General features: G+C 39.1%; 1 protein-coding gene across 2 annotated transcripts in view; it reads left to right on the forward strand.

Moving 5' to 3' along the window:
• Positions 1-18,815, forward strand: part of CSMD1 (CUB and Sushi multiple domains 1) — a 2,006,418-nt gene that overhangs the window by 963,557 nt on the left and 1,024,046 nt on the right. For both annotated transcript variants that reach the window (XM_032413252.1, XM_032413253.1), the window contains exon 5: positions 5,340-5,547. In XM_032413252.1, coding sequence (XP_032269143.1) covers positions 5,340-5,547 — 208 coding nt within the window. The remainder of the gene's footprint in view (positions 1-5,339; positions 5,548-18,815) is intronic.

The following is an 18,815-nucleotide window of genomic DNA, read 5'->3' on the forward strand; positions in this document are numbered from 1 at the left end:
TGTGGTGTAAGTTCAGCCGGAAGCCAAGCCCGAAGCTTCAGACCATGGATGTCTCGGCTCCAAGACAGGCCAGCAGAGAGCCTGTTCTCTCTTCCTCGGCCTTTTGTTCTGTTCAGGCCTTTAATACGTAAGGTGAGGTCCACCCACACTGGGTAGAGCAATCTGCTTTACTCTCTCTGCAAATTCAAATGTTAATCTCTTCTGAAAGCTCTCCTACAGATCTCCCCAGAGTAAAGTCCAGCTGAATATCTGGGCTCCCTGTGGCCCAGTCCCACTGAACAGAAAATTCGCCATCACACCTACACTTTCCTGGCCCATGTCCCTTGAGTGCAGAGACTCTGAGGTCCAGACTGAGGTGCAACCAGTTTAATTGGGAAGCGATTCAGGAAGCAGAGAGAGGTAGTAGGAAGTGAGGCAGGAAAGTGATTAAAAAAAAAAATTATAAAGATTTATTTATTTTAGAGCATGAGTGCATGAGTGGGGGGGAAGGGCTAAGGGAGAGGGAAAGAGAGAATCCCAAGCAGACCCCCCAGTAGCCTGGAGCCAGACTTCAGCTGATCTCATGACCCTGAGATCATGACCTGAGCCAGAACAAAGAGTGAGATGCTTAACTGACTGAGCCACCCAGGCGCCCCAGAAAGTGATGTTAAAGTACTGACGCATACACACCTTAATACTGGTCAATTTGTTTTGCTTTTATGCAAGGCAGAACTTATACTTCTCTTAATGTTTTGCAATAATATTTATAAAGATTAATTTTAATGCTACTCGGCTGATCTTGTTGATACTTCATGACTTTCTTAACATTTTCCAGATGTGGGTTTTTCATGAACAACCAGAATCTTTTATTTTATTATTATGTTATGTTAATCACCATACATTACATCATTAGTTTTTGATGTAGTGTTCCATGATTCATTGTTTGTGCATAACACCCAGTGCTCCATGCAGAACGTGCCCTCTTTAATACCCATCACCAGGCTAACCCATCCTCCCACCCCCCTCCCCTCTAGAACCCTCAGTTTGTTTCTCAGTGTCCATCATCTCTCATGGTTTGTCTCCCCCTCTGATTTCCCCCCTTCATTCTTTTCTTCCTGCTATCATCTTTTTCTTCTTCTTCTTCTCCTCCTCCTCCTCCTCCTCCTTCTTCTTCTTTTTTTTTTTTTTAACATATATTGTGTTGTTTGTTTCAGAGGTACAGATCTGTGATTCAACAGTCTTACACAATTCACAGCGCTCACCATAGCACATACCCTCCCCAGTGTCTATCACCCAGCCACCCCATCCCTCCCGCTCCCCACCACTCCAGCAACCCTCAGTTTGTTTCCTGAGATTAAGAATTCCTCATATCAGTGAGATCATATGATACATGTCTTTCTCTGATTGACTTATTTCGCTCAGCAAAGCATCCTCCAGTTCCATCCACGAGAATCTTACTTTTGACAACTGAAATAGGAATAGCAACAATAATTTTCTCATACATATTGAAAGGATTCAATAAATGGTCCAGATAAAAGGCTCAGTACAAAATATCATGTACCTAAAGTGTACTCAATAAATACAAGACCCCGAATTGAGTAACATGCCAAAGGTATGAACATCCTGTATGTTATCCCTCATGTATATTATAAAATTGCCCCAAAATTTCATGTCAATATACAGGAGTAAAGAATGATGTCATTTTACCCTTAGCTATTTTCCTTTTTAAAAAAATGTATTTTTAACTAATTATTTCACCATTGTTTTAATTTTAGGGTCTGATAACGAGAGGTTAAACCTTTGCCTGTGTTTAGAATTTCTTTCTGAAATTCATTCTTGCTTAAATTGTCATTTACAATCTTTTTTTATCAATCTTTGTGTATTGTTCTTAAAAATGTGAGTAGAATAAAGTATAGATGGCACCCTTTGTTACATTGCAAATATTTTTCATTGTCTTGTTTTTTATTTTGAATTTTATTTTTATAGATTTATTTTGAAAATAATTTCTTTATATAGGTAGTTTCATTTATTGTAATGTTTCTTTTGTTTTAATAATATACTTTCTGTTTAGTTAATACATTATTTGGTAATATAGTGTATTCTGCTAATTTACCTATTATTTTATACATTCAAACATTTTAATTAATGCAATTAATATATATTTTCTATTAGGCTGTTTCTAAATGATTTTTCAAATTTCTCTTTTCCTAGTCACTTTGTTAATACACTCCTCTCCCATCACTGATGATGATCATTTTATCATATCCTGAATCGTCCTATGTATTTGGGTCCTCATAACACCCTGTATTATGAGGAGAGAGGTTCCCATTCCTACTTAGCAAAGTCTTTATCATTAAGTGATATTTTAGAAGAAGACAATTTAATATCTTTTGCAGTCATACTGGAAGTTCACAACTAATATGATTTCCAAAATTAATGAGTTAAGATTAAATAAATTTTCCAAGGCCAAATGTGCTTTGGAAGATGTTTACTCAGTTGTTTTATCTATATAATTATTCTACTGATATTTTTATAAATCTAATAATAAAACAGTGTCTTTTTAAAAATATTTGCCAATCTAATATAGTAGTTATGTTACCCTTCCTTAAATGCTTTTATGTGTACAGATGAGTAAAATGTTACAGTTTAGAAAAAAATTCTCATACAAAAACAGGAAAGAAAATAAAGTGTTAAAATATTCTATTGGAGAAATACTTGAGGCACCATTGCAATTGCTTTTAAATATCCCTCCACACACAAATAACACACACAAATATTTTTACCATACTCTGTACTAAAGGCAGTTTTCTGTGGTTTAAGTTTTTTATCCAGTGAGTGACATAAAGTACTTCTTGTTTTATGTGCTTAATTCTGAATTCTCCAAGATTTCAATGAGATTATCTAAACAGCATTTTGTAACATTTTAGGTGAAATGTTGCATTAAGAAATCATAATACATCCTGCATGTATTTAGCCTGACATAATTTTAACTGTCATACATTTTTAAATATCCTATGGCCATTAAAATGTCTATCAGAGAAAACACAATGGTGATTGCAGGTTTAGGATAAATATATATATATATATATATATATATATGTATATATTTTTTTCTTTCTGCCAATTTCTTTTTTTTCTCTTTATTTCCATTTTCTATTCTTTGTCTTCCTCATATCATCTCCTGTTTACAGCAAAGTTGCCATAAAATTGTACCACTTGTCCACTCCCATAATGGGCCCGGCAGTCCTCTGGGATTAGTGAGTGTGGTCCTCACTCATCAGCCCCTTGCAGTCTGGTCCTCCATGCTCTGCTCAAGCCATCACCTGAAGTCCTAGGAAAATCTATAGACTTCCTGTCTAAGCTTTGAGGCTCATTGCATCAAAAATGAGATGTAGAAGGGACAGTGGGGGTTCTTCACTTCCCCACTGTCATGTTACATGGGAAAGGGATGCATTCCTGAGAGGGAAGCTCATGTGACTGGGACTTATATCAGCTGGTGGGCACCAACACAGCTCCATCAGCTGTTGAGATATTAAAATATCCCCGTGGCAGTTCATGTACAACCACTTCCTGGAGTCCCTGGAGCAACCATGTCACCCCAGCTTCATAGGCACTTTGTACAGGTCGTCAGACTTTCCAGCAGGCAAACAACTAGAGGGATAGAGGCACAGAGAGAGGCCCCAGAGCCGGGCTGCAGAGCCACTGCTCACGCCCGTTGTCCCTGGTTGGTGCCGGCCTGTGCGTGCTCTTGATGGACAGGTGCAAAATCACCCCTGTCTGGGGAAGGTTGCCAATGTACTTTCCCAGAAGAAACCGGCGTGCTTCTTTCTATTCACTCTCATTCTATATTTCTGTTATGTTATACGTATAAACACACCTGTTTGAATGCCTTTTAAATCATAAACAGTGCTTCAGTGCTTAGGATACCATTTCAAAAATCCAGTATGATTTGATATAAGTTTTTCCTCCCTCTATCACTTTGGAAGGGGGGCTGTTCACCACCGAGTTGAATTACAAAGCATTTATGCAATCTCGACTGTTGTAATTAAAGTAATGCCTTTCATTTCATCAGCCAGTCATAGCACTGGATTTGATAACCTTTAAATCCACTCATTTACAATATTTTATCTTTTTTATATGAGTGCTATAATGATTTTGCATTATATTGGGGTGACTTTTGCAGCATATGATACAATTAGAGAAATAAAACCAATGTATTAAATAGAATTACACTATGTGTATTAATGCTCATACATGTATATATGTTATGTATGAAAAGCCATATTACTATAGAGGTGTCAGTATAGGTAAGTGAATAATATGTTTGCATTCTCAGTGGTTTTATTAGTAGCCAATGTAAATATCTGTCCCCCTTGATCTTGTGCAGTCACAGAAGTTGCTAAAGGCAAACTCCCCCAACTTGGTGACAGGGTGACTTCCTACATCCCTCCTATTGCAGCACCAATACCCATAAATGTTAAATATGCTCTTAGGGTAGAAATTATCTGATGGGAAAAAAGGAAGGAGGGGAGGAAAGAAAGAAGGATACCCATAGACAGGTTTTAAAAGAAGTATTTTACAAATACTTATTTACCCTGTGTTACAGTTTCCTATGTACATAGCATTTTGTAATAGAGGATATAAATTCAATAACATGTATATTTTACCCTATGGAAAACCTTACAAGATCTGTTTCTCCTCAAACCAACATTTTAATGTTAATTTATATCTTAAATGCATTTTGTCATCCCTGACCTTTTACTTGCCACTTTCCAAGTTATTCCACTTTTTTTCATGCAACTGTTTCCTACTCAGAAGGTTTTTATGAATTGATGTGTCTGTGTTATCATATTAGTCAAGAACTTACCTGAAATTCAGAACCAAATACACATTCCAAACTCTATAGGAAAATAAAAAATAAGGTGATGACTACTTTTAAGAGCACTGTATTTTCAAAGCCAGGTACCAGTGAATTAATAAAAGATTGCTACACACTTTTAAATCTCAAGATGTTTCTGAACTATCTCCATCTTGTAAGAGTCAGAGAAAATCTTTGAAAATTGTTAAGCTGTCTGTGAACGTCAGGTGTATGGCAATACACAGTCCAGATATTAGAAAAGCCGCAATTTCTTTCTCTCCTATAGTGAGAATTCAGTTAATAATGCAGTGTAATTATTTAGAATTTTGTAAGTTTTTCCGTAGAACTAAATTAATAAATCAGAAGAAGCCTTTGTCATAGTGAGAGTATCAATTTTGAGTTCAGAAAATACTGGTCACTGATCAAGAGGGATACTCTGTAGATGCACTTGTGTATGAGGCTGTCTGGAAACCTGATTGCCTCTTGTTTCTGCTCCTGCCAGCTGAGGGAGCCTGCGGAGGGACCCTGCGGGGAACCAGCAGCACCATCTCCAGCCCCCACTTCCCCTCGGAGTATGGGAACAATGCCGACTGCACCTGGACCATCCTGGCCGAGCCGGGCGACACCATCGCTTTAGTCTTCACCGACTTTCAACTAGAGGAAGGGTACGATTTCTTAGAGATCAGTGGAACAGAAGCACCATCCATATGGTAAGTTCTGGGCAAGAAATGTGTTTACCCCAGATCCAACAATAGGCTTTATAAGATGGCTTTCTTTGGACATTCATTGGCAAACGTAAGTGTTCTTTTCTTGCTTTGCTATTTTGACCACTAACGAGGTCATTTATATTGTGACTGATTTCAAAGTGTCCAAGGTGTTTTTGTGCTGGTCTTTGGAGCTGGAGAAATTATCAGCACACGGGCACGGGCACTTAACATGCCCTCGTTCTGGACTCTTGTAAAGCAACTCAGAGATGGTAACTAAGCCAGCTAAGTTAGTGTTCGGATTTGTTCTGGAGCTGATTCAGTGTAAGCAGATATTTTTAGGCTGTGGCCATTTGAAAATGTCATGTTACCAATCATGGATCTACTCTGCTGCAGATACACAGGATAGCATGTTAATTTTCCTTCCTGAAGATGCTGTACCTGTGAGGGTCAGAGGCAAACCATAAATAGTGATCCAACATAGATAAAAAATTAGTCGACTGAGGATCACTTCTCTGGTGTGTGTGCTGGTGGAGACAGAAGAAAAGTGGGTCTAATCGGTTACAGTGGATTTCGGTCTATCTCTTGGTCACAAGAGCAGCATTAATTGTGTCTGTAAGTGCAGTCGAAGAGGGAGAATTCAAAGAATAGTTGTTTGAGGACTTTATGTCTCAGATTAAGTTGTTTGTTGTGAATTGAACTGGCTTTGTTTTAATTATTTCACTTCTTAGTGTTTTAAAAACCCTACTAGTTCTCTGCTTCAGATCTTGAATGGTAAGCTAACTTGAATATACATGTATTTAAATTAGGGTGTAATTTAGAGGAGAATATGAAATGAGCGATTGTGAATATTTCAATGGGTTTAAGTTTGCATTTCAGGATAAAGGATAAAGGATAAAAAATATCAACTCTGAAACATGTTATAAAATTAGACCACCTGTTTTAAACCAATTATTGAAATGGAAATTTACTTTCTAAGGCTCAAGACACAAAGCAGAGGTTCATATTAATGGGTAAAATATTTACTTTAGTTATGCTGTGATTATATTAGATGTTACCTCAATTAAGAGAAAAATAGTCACTGCCTGTCTGATCTTTGCTTTACATTTGATTCATCTGAAACAATACTCTTAGACTGAGCAAGTTTACCTGTTTGTTTACTTTGTGCTACGCAATTTTAAACACTCAAGAATTTGTTGGTAGTATCTGACTCATTTTGTGTAACATCAGAGTTAATGGAAACAAGTTGTGAACCTAAACCTGGATGTCCTGAGTTCTCTTCCAAGTTCTGCCATGTTCTGCCTTGTGACCTTGAACAAATCACATAATGGTTTATATAACTTAGGGGAGCTACTAAATCAACTTTTAAGTTCATTCATTAAATATCAATTGAGTGCATATTCTCTGTTAATCACTATAAGAGATTCAGGGATGTAACATTCTAGTTATAAAATTAATTGTTTTGGTTTTCAGAAATTTATTGCAATATAAAATATATGGTGAGTGATTCTAAGAAACTATATGATCAATGGAAGAGGTCTTATTTACGAGAGATTCTAGAGATCGTGGGCACGGACCAACCACATTGCTGCTGAGATGTGAGGCTAGGAAAGAGAGGAAAAAAGTGAGGCATCTTTGACCATGATTTTAGAATTCACAGTTGGGACAGCTTTTGCCGAACAGATTTAGTTTATGTAAGAGAGGAAACGTGGAGGTGCAGATGTCCATGTCAAGGTCTGAAATAAAAGTAGGACATGTGAAATCAGAAGGAGACACAACTCTCCAAAAGGGCTTCTGGCGCCTATGAACACATTGCGGCTTACCACTGAAAGGCAAAAGCTCGTTCATTTCATTTGTTTCCATAAAAATGGCAGTAGGAGCTGAAGGATGTTGTATGACTCACTGCTCATTTCTTCTTTGCTTCTCCCTATTGATTTCTCTCACACCCTCTTCTCCTCTCTGCCTAATCTCTATCTGTGTGTTCCCCTGGTACTTGTCCCCAGCTACTTCAACATCAGACCCAGAAAAGTGTGTGAGGATGGGGTCACAGGTGAGCTAAAATTGAATTCTGTCTGAAATGTCAAGTGGGGCTACTGATTCTGGTGTAGCCTGGGAACAACAATTCCTAATCGTTGCCAGAGTGAGCATTGCATGGCGGCCGGGAGATCGGCACACCTTCTTGGTGTCTGGATTCAGGCTAGAAAACATTTTCCAGCTCTCTGAAATATATCTAGGTATTTGCCAGGGCACCAAGATTGATGATCTGTGAACAAACTGGAAAAAAAAATGGCAGAGTTTGGGAAAGTTCTTGGTGGGAACTTTGACCCTGTCTGTGTTTCTTCCAGTCTGATAAATGGGGTGGCCCACGGGCTCAACATGCTCTTTCTCTCAGTGGTTATTATTAGAGAGTTGTGTTCATAACTCTATTCATATGATGATTTGGCTTGGCACAAGAGCCCTGGGGGGTACTTGTTAGCATTATCTAGCTTTTATTGATGAAGAAGCTGAGAGCAAAGCTCAGAGAGCACATGGCAGAGCTAGATTTCAAGCTCAAGCCCTCTGACTCCAAATTACATTTCCTTTTCACTCCACTGCAATCCCCACAATAGGACAATGCAGGTCTGGGCTTAATGCTCTGTTGCAAAATTACCTTTTCTCTATTTCAGGACTGTAGGTTGTATCCTAAAGCCTTGAACAGGTTACTACCACCGGGGACAAGAACCAACTGAGAGGCAATTTCACACTCATGCTGCATCAATAGAGAGTCAGGGCAGACAGAGCGTTTTGGGGTGACATTTGGCATTTATCATAATTATAAAAGAACTATCTTGACATGGCCGTGGGAGCACTCTTAAATGGAGCTCTCATCTTTCAATTACTTTTCAGTGGAGGCTGCAGAGGAGTACATGGTTTTCCTACATCACCACTGAAACATACATGAGCACATTTAGAGTACAAAGGAGTCACCTGAAGTACCCTTCTAAGATTTATACAAATGCATAATATGGCTTATCTTAAAAAAAGACTATTATTTTACTATAATTTTGGGCTGTCAGTCTCTGAAATGTTTAATGGTTCAGATTGGCATATTTAAAAGATTTATTATCCCTCCAGTTGAAGGAAGATCCTAAGGACAGTGTAGGTGTGTGTGCCCCCCTCGAGCGCAAGGTCACGAAGCAGAGACAGTCGGTCAGTGCGGAAGCTGGACATGCAGTGCACCAACACACATAATTTTCCAATCATCTGTTTTTAAAAGACATAAAATACCAGCAAGGGCACTCTCAGAAGAAGCTACTTGGAAAATTGTTAAGAACAATAATAGGATTAGCCTTATTTTCATTGAATTTGGAGTGAAATTACCAACTCAGCTATGTTTTATGTAAGGGTTGCCATGACTACTATCGAACAGTCTAAATGTGCTGAATGATGTAATGTGCCCAGATTATCCATATATTAAATGTGGAAGGGCATGGGATTTAAACCTAATTCACTACACACACACACACACACACACACACACACACACACACACGTATATATGTAAGATAGGGCTGATATATTTATTATTATTATTATTATATTTTATTTTTTACTAGTCAGATTCTAATTTTACACAGGCTGACTTCCTGTCAATATCCTACTTTAACAGAGAGCTGCCATTTCTAATTCTCTTTGCAACATGGTCTAGTAATTATGATTTTTTTTTTTTTTTGCAATTAAAAACATGGTTAGCACTGAAGCTTGCCAAGTATTCTTTCTTTCTGAAGTGATTTGATGGTGTAGCATATAGCTCCTAACTCTGGAAATATCAAGAAGAAAGAAAATTGGTATTATTTCGGAGTTAACCTACAGTGGTTTCTAAATTAAGACGTGGTGGTTAAAGGGACCAGGAACGGATAGTCTTGATAGGAGACAACTAACGGAGTATTTCCTATCTTTCAAGTTTGCACTCGTATAATGAGAATAATTTATTCATCCCTGTGTATGACAGGTAGCATGCGTAGGGTAGAGGAGGAAAGAAAAGAAAGAATAGTAAACCCATTTAAGAAGCTTCCCAAAACATGGTGAAAGGCATCTGTTCCCCCAAAATCTTCAATGACCGAGCCTCAGGCCATCAGATTAGAACCACATGCCTTAGCATGCCGTTCAAGGCTTGACATAGCACGTGCAGCCTGCCCTCCGTCCTGCCACGCCCCACCCCTGCATCCTGCAGTTTGCCTCTCTGAACACATCTCTGTTTCACGTTAGCACATGTTTGCGTCCCTGGCACATGTGCTCAGGTACACGCCTCCACACGGAAATCCCACACTGACCAATTGAATCGACATTCAGTTAACCTAATGCTTAGGGCACCGTATGGATGGCCTCCCACTTAAAGGAGTCCTACAAGTGGAACAGTCTGTGCGATCTCCTCCCCTGGAAGATGTCCTCGGTGATAAATGCAAGGATGCTCTGGGCTGCTTTGGATTAGACCCGCCTCGTTCTATCAATAGAACATCTGTTACTTTATGATTCTTTTAAGGTTTCAGTTCAATTATTCACTAACCAGTATATCTCTACCCCTTTGTCTATCTGATTTGTGCAAGATTACTCTTGAGGGGACCAAAAAAAAAAAAAAAAAGTTTTGTAACTGCACTTTATTTGGTTCCCATTAATGAAGCATAATCTCACTATTAAATCAATCTAATCAGTGACCTGCTGAAGCCAAAACAAAACTTCAAAGAAATTGGAGAAGCTGAGTGAGTTTCAAAGAACCCTTGAAGGGTCAATTAACACCTACAATGTTTATCCAACTTGTCACTTAATTGAGAAGTGACTTGGTGCATATTTAATTTATAATGAGGAAGGATTACGGAGTCATACACAGAGTGACAGATTCCCTGGAAGGAACCCTTCCACTCCCCTGCCCAAGGTAGAAGAAAAGGAAGGACCCTTCCCCTCTCTCCTTATTTTATTTTTTAACTGTTCATTTTGAAATCATTTTACGGAGAATTTGCAAAGCTGGCTCAGAGAGTCGCTGTATACCTGAGCTCAGCGTCCTCCACTGCGAACATCTTACACAACCGTAGTATAATAAGGGAGACCAAGGAATTCGTACTGGTGCAAGGTATAACTAATGCACAGAACTGATCTGAGTTTCTCCAGCCATCCTACTGGTGTTCTTTTTCTGTTCCTGGAGTCGGTCCAGGGAACTACCTGGCATTTAGGTATGCCTCTTTTGCGTCCTCCAACCTATAGCTGTTTTCCGTTTTTCTTTGTTTCCATGACCTTGGCCTCCTCCATGTCAACAATTCCCTCTGGTCACAGTATTTTGGAAAGACAGTGCCATCATTCAGGACTGTGGAGACTACTGAGCAAGGCCCCATCATCACCAGCTGAAATAACTGGGTTTCTTTCTCTCATGTTTTCCAGTTTAAAGTTAAATTCAGTAACACTATTCCACAAAGATTTTGTAATATATGCATTTCCGCATTTTTTATGGAAGCAAGCATAAGATAAATAAAAAACAAATATAATGCATATATATGTATACATATGTGAATTTGTGTATTGTGTTTGTGTATACACACACACACACACACACATACATATATTTATAAAATATGATTTTCTTCTTTTCTTGATCCTCTACACACTGGCCAGGAGTCTAAGGACATAATCGACATGATATCATTTTAGTCTTGTTCCTAAACCTTTTTTTTTAATTTATTATTTTTTATTAACATATAATGTATTATTTGTTTCAGAGGTACAGGTCTGTGATTCAAAAATCTTACACAATTCACAGAGCTCACCAGAGCACATACCCTCCCCGATGTCTATCACCCAGCCACCCCATCCCTCCCACCCCATCCCCCACTCCAGCAACCCTCAGTTTGTCTAAACCTTTTTTTAATCAAAATATGTTTATAAAAATGTATTCGAGTAATATGTTTTTATAAACAGTACACTAAATGATAACATTCATTGATTCTTTGCTCTGTACCAGGCAAGTGCAAACAAAAGCCACTCCTTAGAGATACTACCATCTCCGTTTTAGAGATGAGAAAAATCAAACCCAGCAGAGTTCCATATCTTCCTGTACAGCTATTGGGGGGCAGAGTGGGGATTTAAACAGAAAGAGTCCCAAGCCATATTTCCTCCTTTATTTACATATGTCAAGGTGGTACGTCTTTACTGACTTTAAACCAGGAAAATAAAAGCAGTATGCTTATACTCCAATACCAGCGCATCCCCGTGGACCACAAGGGAAGAATGAGGCTACTTCAAGTCCACAGTCAGCCCTGTTACTTTGTGCTGTCGTCACCATGAAATAAGCCTCTGAAGTTTCCTTTTGTGTGTGTGTTATTAACTGTATAGTTAAGTAATAAATAAATCCTAGTGTACTTGCCTGTTATATATACTTTGGGGTATAAATATTATCGTGGATATTATTAAGGCTTCTAACATGGGGCATAAAATGACAGGTCTGAAGTTCTCCTAAAGTTATGGCCTAACAGTGTAAATATTAAGGCTTCTCTGTAAACTTTGACTCCTTTAAATTGCAGGTAGGTGGGGAAAGTAATGGCCAGCTCAGATCATCCCAAGCCTGTGTTACTGCCACCCCAAAACTCAAAAGGGTAATAAAGGAAAATTTATTTGATAACAGCTAATTGTACAAAATGGAGAATTTCTAACTTGATCTATGATATTCTTTTGCCCGTATCATCCAAACGACATTTATCTTTCTTGAGATTGGGGAACTTCCCTCCACAATGCCTATAGTGAAATCCGTTTCCACTCCATTCCTCCCATCGGCATTCAGCTGTCCTGGGACCCTTTATTAGCAAAAGGAGTCGTTGGAAACAATGTTGCTGGCCTACAGGCTGAGCAAAACAGGCAGGCTGTGTTTGCAAAGGTTCCAGTCAGTGTGATTTTTGAAGGCACTGATCCCTTCCCCCTTCCCTGAGATGCCCCGTCTGCAGCCAACACCCAAGGGTCTTGGATGCTGGAATCCACCTCGAGGAGAAAAGCAGGAGGCGCTCTCTGATGGAGCCATAGAAACCTTCTGCCTTATTTTCAGTCTTCCAGCTGTGTGCCCCAGATTCAGTAACAGGCAAATGCACTGGAGGTGAGGGACTCCAAGCCCTGCACTCTCCTCCCCTGTGTAACAGATGCATCACGTGCCATCTTACCGCTTCACTGCCCAGAATTAGGTCTGACTTGGCTATTTCTTCACTCATCCGAAATATCATCCTCATAGTGTGTCTTTGGTAACTTTCAGTTTGGCTGACATCAAGATCCAGATTTTCAGAAGCAGAATTGGGTAAAAAATTACCCATTTTAATTAATATTTTGAGTATAGAAAATGTATATAGTTTATTTAATGGTGGTAGTCATGGATAAAAGGCAGTATTCTCTCCTAGGACTGCATGCACAATGACCAGACTAAGAGATAACAAAAGAGAGAAAAATAAAACATTTCTGCTCCCTGAAGCTGGAAGCCATTGGGAAAATGGATCATGGGCCCCGGGAGAGTCCCAGAGTGATGTTTCTATGTCACAGTCAGGGCACATACCAAATTGCAGAACCTGCGACTTTGTCGTAATATGGCTCTCATCATGGGAAATCCCAACTGCTTGACCTCATTTTTTTTTTTAAATACACTTCCTATTAATTATTTATGTCGAAGGCAATGGGAAAACTTTTCCCCTTTAGAGATTTGCATTCATTTTGCAAAATACAACGTACATGTTTTTTGTAGTCACAGGTCTGTCTTTCTGTATGTGGTCTTTTGTCTAGGAAACCAAAGCAGCGGAATTAAATTAACATTTTTAAATAAATTTGCCTTTTAAAAGCACACTGCCTTTCTTAGGGGCCATTGTGCCCATTCTGTTTTGCTTATTCTCCAATAATCCTTGCAGACTTTCATTTACTAGCCCAACTCAGTCAATTTGTACCTCATGGTGTTCCAATTATACATTTTGATATCTCCGTTTAAAGTTTCTCTCAAAACCCTGAATATCTAATTTTTCTCTTCTTAAAATAGAGTCTGTATAATTTCATGGAGGACTGGTTAGGAGAATAAGGTAATTTTGTGCAATCCAATACTTCTCCAACAAATGTGACCTTTTATTGCTTAGGATTCATCCTACGGGTACCTGCCATGCAAGCCTGATAAGCCCTTTCAATGATCAGTTGCTGGAAATGTTAACATTTCCCATCTTTTGACTTTAATAAATAAAAGCACCCAAGTTATTCTGATTTGAAACCCTTTAGGGAATTATAGTATCAATTCTTTTTTTTTTTTTTTTTTAAGATTTTATTTATTTATTTGACAGAGAGACAGGGAGAGAGGGAACACAAGCAGGGGGAGTGGGAGAGGGAGAAGCAGGCTTCCCACTGAGCAGGGAGCCCGATGCGGAGCTCGATCCCAGGACCCTGAGATCATGACCTGAGCTGAAGGCAGACGCCCAACAACTGAGCCACCCAGCTGCCCCATATCATATCAATTCTTAATAAAGATATACATCTTGGAGGTTTTGATTTTCATACATTGTAAATTGTAGTGTAGCTGGAACATGAGAAATCTAATGCAATCATTTTATTGTGTGCAAAGGAAAGCTGCATCCTAAAATATCAAGTGCCTGCCCTAAGTGCACAATTGGTTGTTTAGGAGAGAAGCGAGGTCTTCTGTCTGCTCTCAGAGCTGGTTCTGACTTACTGTGAAGCTGGGGCCATGGGGGGGCAATGTGCTCTGTATTTCCTCCTTTTCTTTCTATAAGCAGGCAGGACAAGAAGTCACTAAGCCAAGACTGTGGATTCAGATCTCAGTGTAAGTCAGATTTGGGCTCCAGTCTTGATTTCACAACTTTGTGAGCTTGATGACCTAGAGCAGATTTGCTCTCTGCAAGTCCCAGATCCCTGTCTGTAAGATGGAAATGATCACGAGAGGCCTTCTCAGAGGCTTGTTAAATGGAGCAAATGAGGGAATGTTTGTAAAGCCCTCAGGACAATGCCTACAACAGGCAAGGAGTTTTGTAACTTGCTGCATGTTTATTGCTCTAAGAAACAGTCCCGTCATCAAAAGTTCTGATTTCTACCTTAGAACACAGCAACAATCTTTTGAAATGAAAATCTTGTTGTTGTTTTTTAAAACACAGTTTAGTTTCTAACTTGTTCTTCACTTAAAAGACTATTTTCATTAAGTAAGTTTCAAATGTTTTAAATTAGAAAATCACTCTTTCCTCTGTGATGAACTTTTAAAACCTATGTCTTATCTTTGCTACAAACCTCTGTGATAATAAAAGCCACAGTAATAATATTGCTTTCAAAGAAAAGTTAGAGCCAAAATGTTGACCCCTGTTTGATTTGAGCAATGTATTTGACCATAGCAAATCATTTTTAATATTCAGGGATATCAGTATATACACTGTTCAGTTTCTTGTAAATCCAACTGCTATATGTGTCCAGATCAGATATTGGGTTAATGGTATACAACTTAGTAAAAAACAAAATGTGGGAACCATAGAATTTATACTAAAGTGCAGATGCATCTATTTAGCAAATACTGTTCGAATGCATAGCATGTGCCAGAGATTGTGATAGGTGCTAGTCTAGTGCTTCTCAAATTTCAATGCGTGCAGGAATCTCCTGGAATCTTCTTAAAATGTACATTGTGATTCAGTAGATTTGGGGTAGGTGAGATTCTTGATTTGTATCGAGCTCCCTGGTGATATAGATGCTGACATTCTGTGGACCAGAGTGTGTGGATGATGCACAGTTGACAATAAGAGAAGTAGAGTCATATCTTATGAAATTTCAACTGTGGAATATACTTTGCTGCACACTACATCCTCAGAACTTACTCATCTTATCACAGAAATTTTGTATCCTTTGACCAACTTCTCCCTATTCCCCCCAACCTCCAGAAACTACCATTCTATCTCTGCCTTTAGGAGTCCAACCTTTTGTTTTGTTTCGTTTAGATTTCACATATAAATGAGACTATAGAGTATTTGTCTTTCTCTGCCTGACATATTACTTAGCATGATGCCCTCAGGGGCCATCTCTATTGGTGTAAATGGCAGGATTTCCTTATTTTTAAGGCTGAGTAATACTCCATTGTACACATAAACCACATTTTTTTTTTTTTAATCGACTCCTCTGTTGATACACACTTAACTTGTCTTGGCTGTTGTGAATATGGTGCAGTGAATGTGGGGTGTGTGGCTATCTCCTCCGGATAATGGTTTCTTAGATTTCTCCTTTTGATATCTTACTGGCTGTTGTGACTTGGAGATCAGGTAGAGGACATTGCATTCACCACGTGTATTTAACCATGAAGCCTTTCTTTTTGGAGGGGTGCAGGTTACCATCTGGGATTGTGGGTCTGAATTAGGCTGCGCCTCTTGATGTGGTGCAGACACGGGCCTGACCTTAGCTCTGTAGGCATTGACCTTGCATTTTGCACTTAAGCTGAGAGTGGCTCGATTCAGCATACCATGTCCCTTCACTATGGCCTCAGTCCATTTCTTCTGTCTAGAAAGGCTTCTCTTCTGTGCTGCCAGGAAAGCCCTAGTAATCCTTAACCGCTGAGCTCTTCTCGTCAAAAGGGAGCTGGACTGGGATGAAGAGAGGCGATAGGTTAACCATTGTGCCCTTTCCCTTGGAGTTGGGTGATTTGGGCTAGTTATTCAGACTCCCAGTTTTTGTTTCCTGACTATAAAATGAGGTTAATGATACTCATCTTCCTGGGCGAAGGTTAAAATATAGGTCAGGATCTATCACTGTACCTAGTACAGAGGTGCCTGGTAAACTATCAGTTAGTGATCATCATGCTGTGTGTGAAAAATGACAAATCAGCAATAGAGGTAACGAGAAGTTGTCAGAGCTTGACAGAGAAACAATTCCCTAGTGAGGTCATCAAAGAATATGTCACGGAAAAATTGGTATTGACATTAACCCTGAGAGTAGAAAGGGTCTGGATAGAAAATGTGTGTGGGTATTTTAGGCATGCGATTTATAACATAAAAAGTACAGATGTGGGGAAGAACAAGAAATATTCAGGTGATATGAAAGAAAGCAACCCATTGTTTTTGATTGAACAAAACCAAATAACTTCATTTTTGATGGCAAGCTCTATTTTTTGGTCAAGAAAATGTACTTTGTGTTTCTAAAATGTGCTGGTAGAAGGAAAATAATGCTTCAGGGAAATGAAGATGATTTTGGTATGTTGAATGGATTGGAAAAGAAGAAAGGAAAGATAATAAACAGTTACAAATGCCTGTGACTAGGACACATAGAATGTATCAGACTGTGTGGTTACAGTATCAGAAAGACAAAGGAAAGAGGTGGTGCTATTGGGAGTCAGTAAAGTCGGATCCTGGACTTTGAAATGGGTGTGCAGAGCTATTTCAACTTTCAGCTTACACTAGGAACTTGTTAACAGCCCAGATGTCCAGGACTCATGGCTGTGAAGTTTGACTGGGGATGTCTGGATGTGTCCAAGAATGTCCATTTTACTCAGCACTCTGGAAGGGTTTGAGGGAACGGAACTTTTTAGAACATGTGGGTGACACATGTAGAAAGATTGATGCTCATAGCTAAATTAGCAGGGGCAGTTATGGAAGACTTGGCCATCCTTCCTCTCCTCGCCCCTCATCCTCCTGCCAACACAGAGCACTGCCTGGTTTAAAATGGAAATGTTCTTGGAAGATCTTCTAAGGCAGTGGGTCCCAAATCAGCTGAGGGACTGTTCATTTCAGCTTATAGCTCCCAACAGTGCAATCCTAGATTTCAGTGTGGCCTCTTCGTATAAGGAAGTAGGAGAAGAATCAGAACCTCAAAAAACAGCCAGGGTGAAAGTCTGCCTTAACCTGGAGTAAGAACATAACAAGGGAAACTTTTAGGCTAGAGTTAGTAAAAAGAAAAAAAAATATATCATCCAGTTAATGCAGAGGAATTTGAAATGTTCAAAGCAGGAAAGCATGAAAAATTGGAAAAGAAAAACTATTTAGTTGCCAGACAGACACAGGGAAAACTCTCAGCATTCAAAAAGTGTTTGTGGTAAGAATGCTAATATCTACCTTGTGCAGATTTTATGAGTGTATAGATTAGTTTTATGAAGAACTTTGTTGGGGAGGAATAATTTTTCTCTACACTTCTGGCTGGTCTTAAAAATAAATTGACATGAAACAGATTAATAGGAGAAACTCAAATTTAATTACATATGTATGATGAATCCACATAAATATAAGAGTTTCCAAAAACAGGCATAATGAGATATAGATTTCATTCTGGACTAAGGGTAAGGTTTAAGGGTCTGGGGCTTCAAAGGTAAAAATGCAATTCACAGGAGGGATGGAAAGAGTTCATCTGTTAAACAGATGTTTGCTGGGCCACACAGAAACAGAGGGACACAGAGAGGATTTAGGGGCACCTGGGTGGCTCAGTTGGTTAAGCATCTGCCTTCAGCTCAGTCATAATATCAGGGGGATTGAGCCCCAGGTCGGGCTCCCTGCTCAGCGGGTTGCCTGCTTCTCCCTCCCAACCCCCCCCCCCACCCCACCCCCTGGCTCGTGCTCTCTCTCTCTCTCTCTCTCTCAAATAAATAAATAAAATCTTTAAAAAAATAATCACCCTAAAATAATCCACATGCCAAAGACATGCATTTTGGGATGGCAAATTTGTTTCCCTACGGCTTCTAGAAGGTGGCCACTACTCAATACAAGGAAACTATTAATGTTCAAAAGAAGAGCAAGCAAATAAGTAGAATTATGTGCACATTTTCTTCAACTGTTGACATATTGCTAATGGACAGTGTGTAAGCAGTGATTCCATTCAAAAGTGTGTGTGAGTACATGTGTGTGTTTGTGTTAGACCCAACAAGAAGGTAGTTATGCATCTATTTGCTTTCTAATAAAAAAAGAAAAAACAGTATAATATGTAATCCTAATGAATGGAAACAGATATGCCTGCTTAAAAAACCATTTATTCTCAGCAAATGTGCCTTGTTGATGATGAGGGAATATCCTAAAGCATAAAATGGGACTTTAATTTATAACACATCAGTGCTTCTTTGGTACCTTCTAATTTGCCACCAGCTGTGAGAAGGGACAAGGAAGGCTTCATTTGCATCCATCACGCCACATCCCGAAGTTTGGAGCAGCACAGGATCTATGGTGTAATTTCTCATACAGGTCACACCTGAGTACCATAAAAGCTGCAATGTTTTGAAAGCTGAGAACATGGATATAGTCCTAAAAAACTGGTCAGAACAACCCTATGGGGTC

This window comes from Phoca vitulina, unplaced genomic scaffold (assembly GCF_004348235.1).
Source record: "Phoca vitulina isolate PV1807 unplaced genomic scaffold, GSC_HSeal_1.0 scaffold15, whole genome shotgun sequence".
NCBI lineage: Eukaryota > Metazoa > Chordata > Mammalia > Carnivora > Phocidae > Phoca > Phoca vitulina.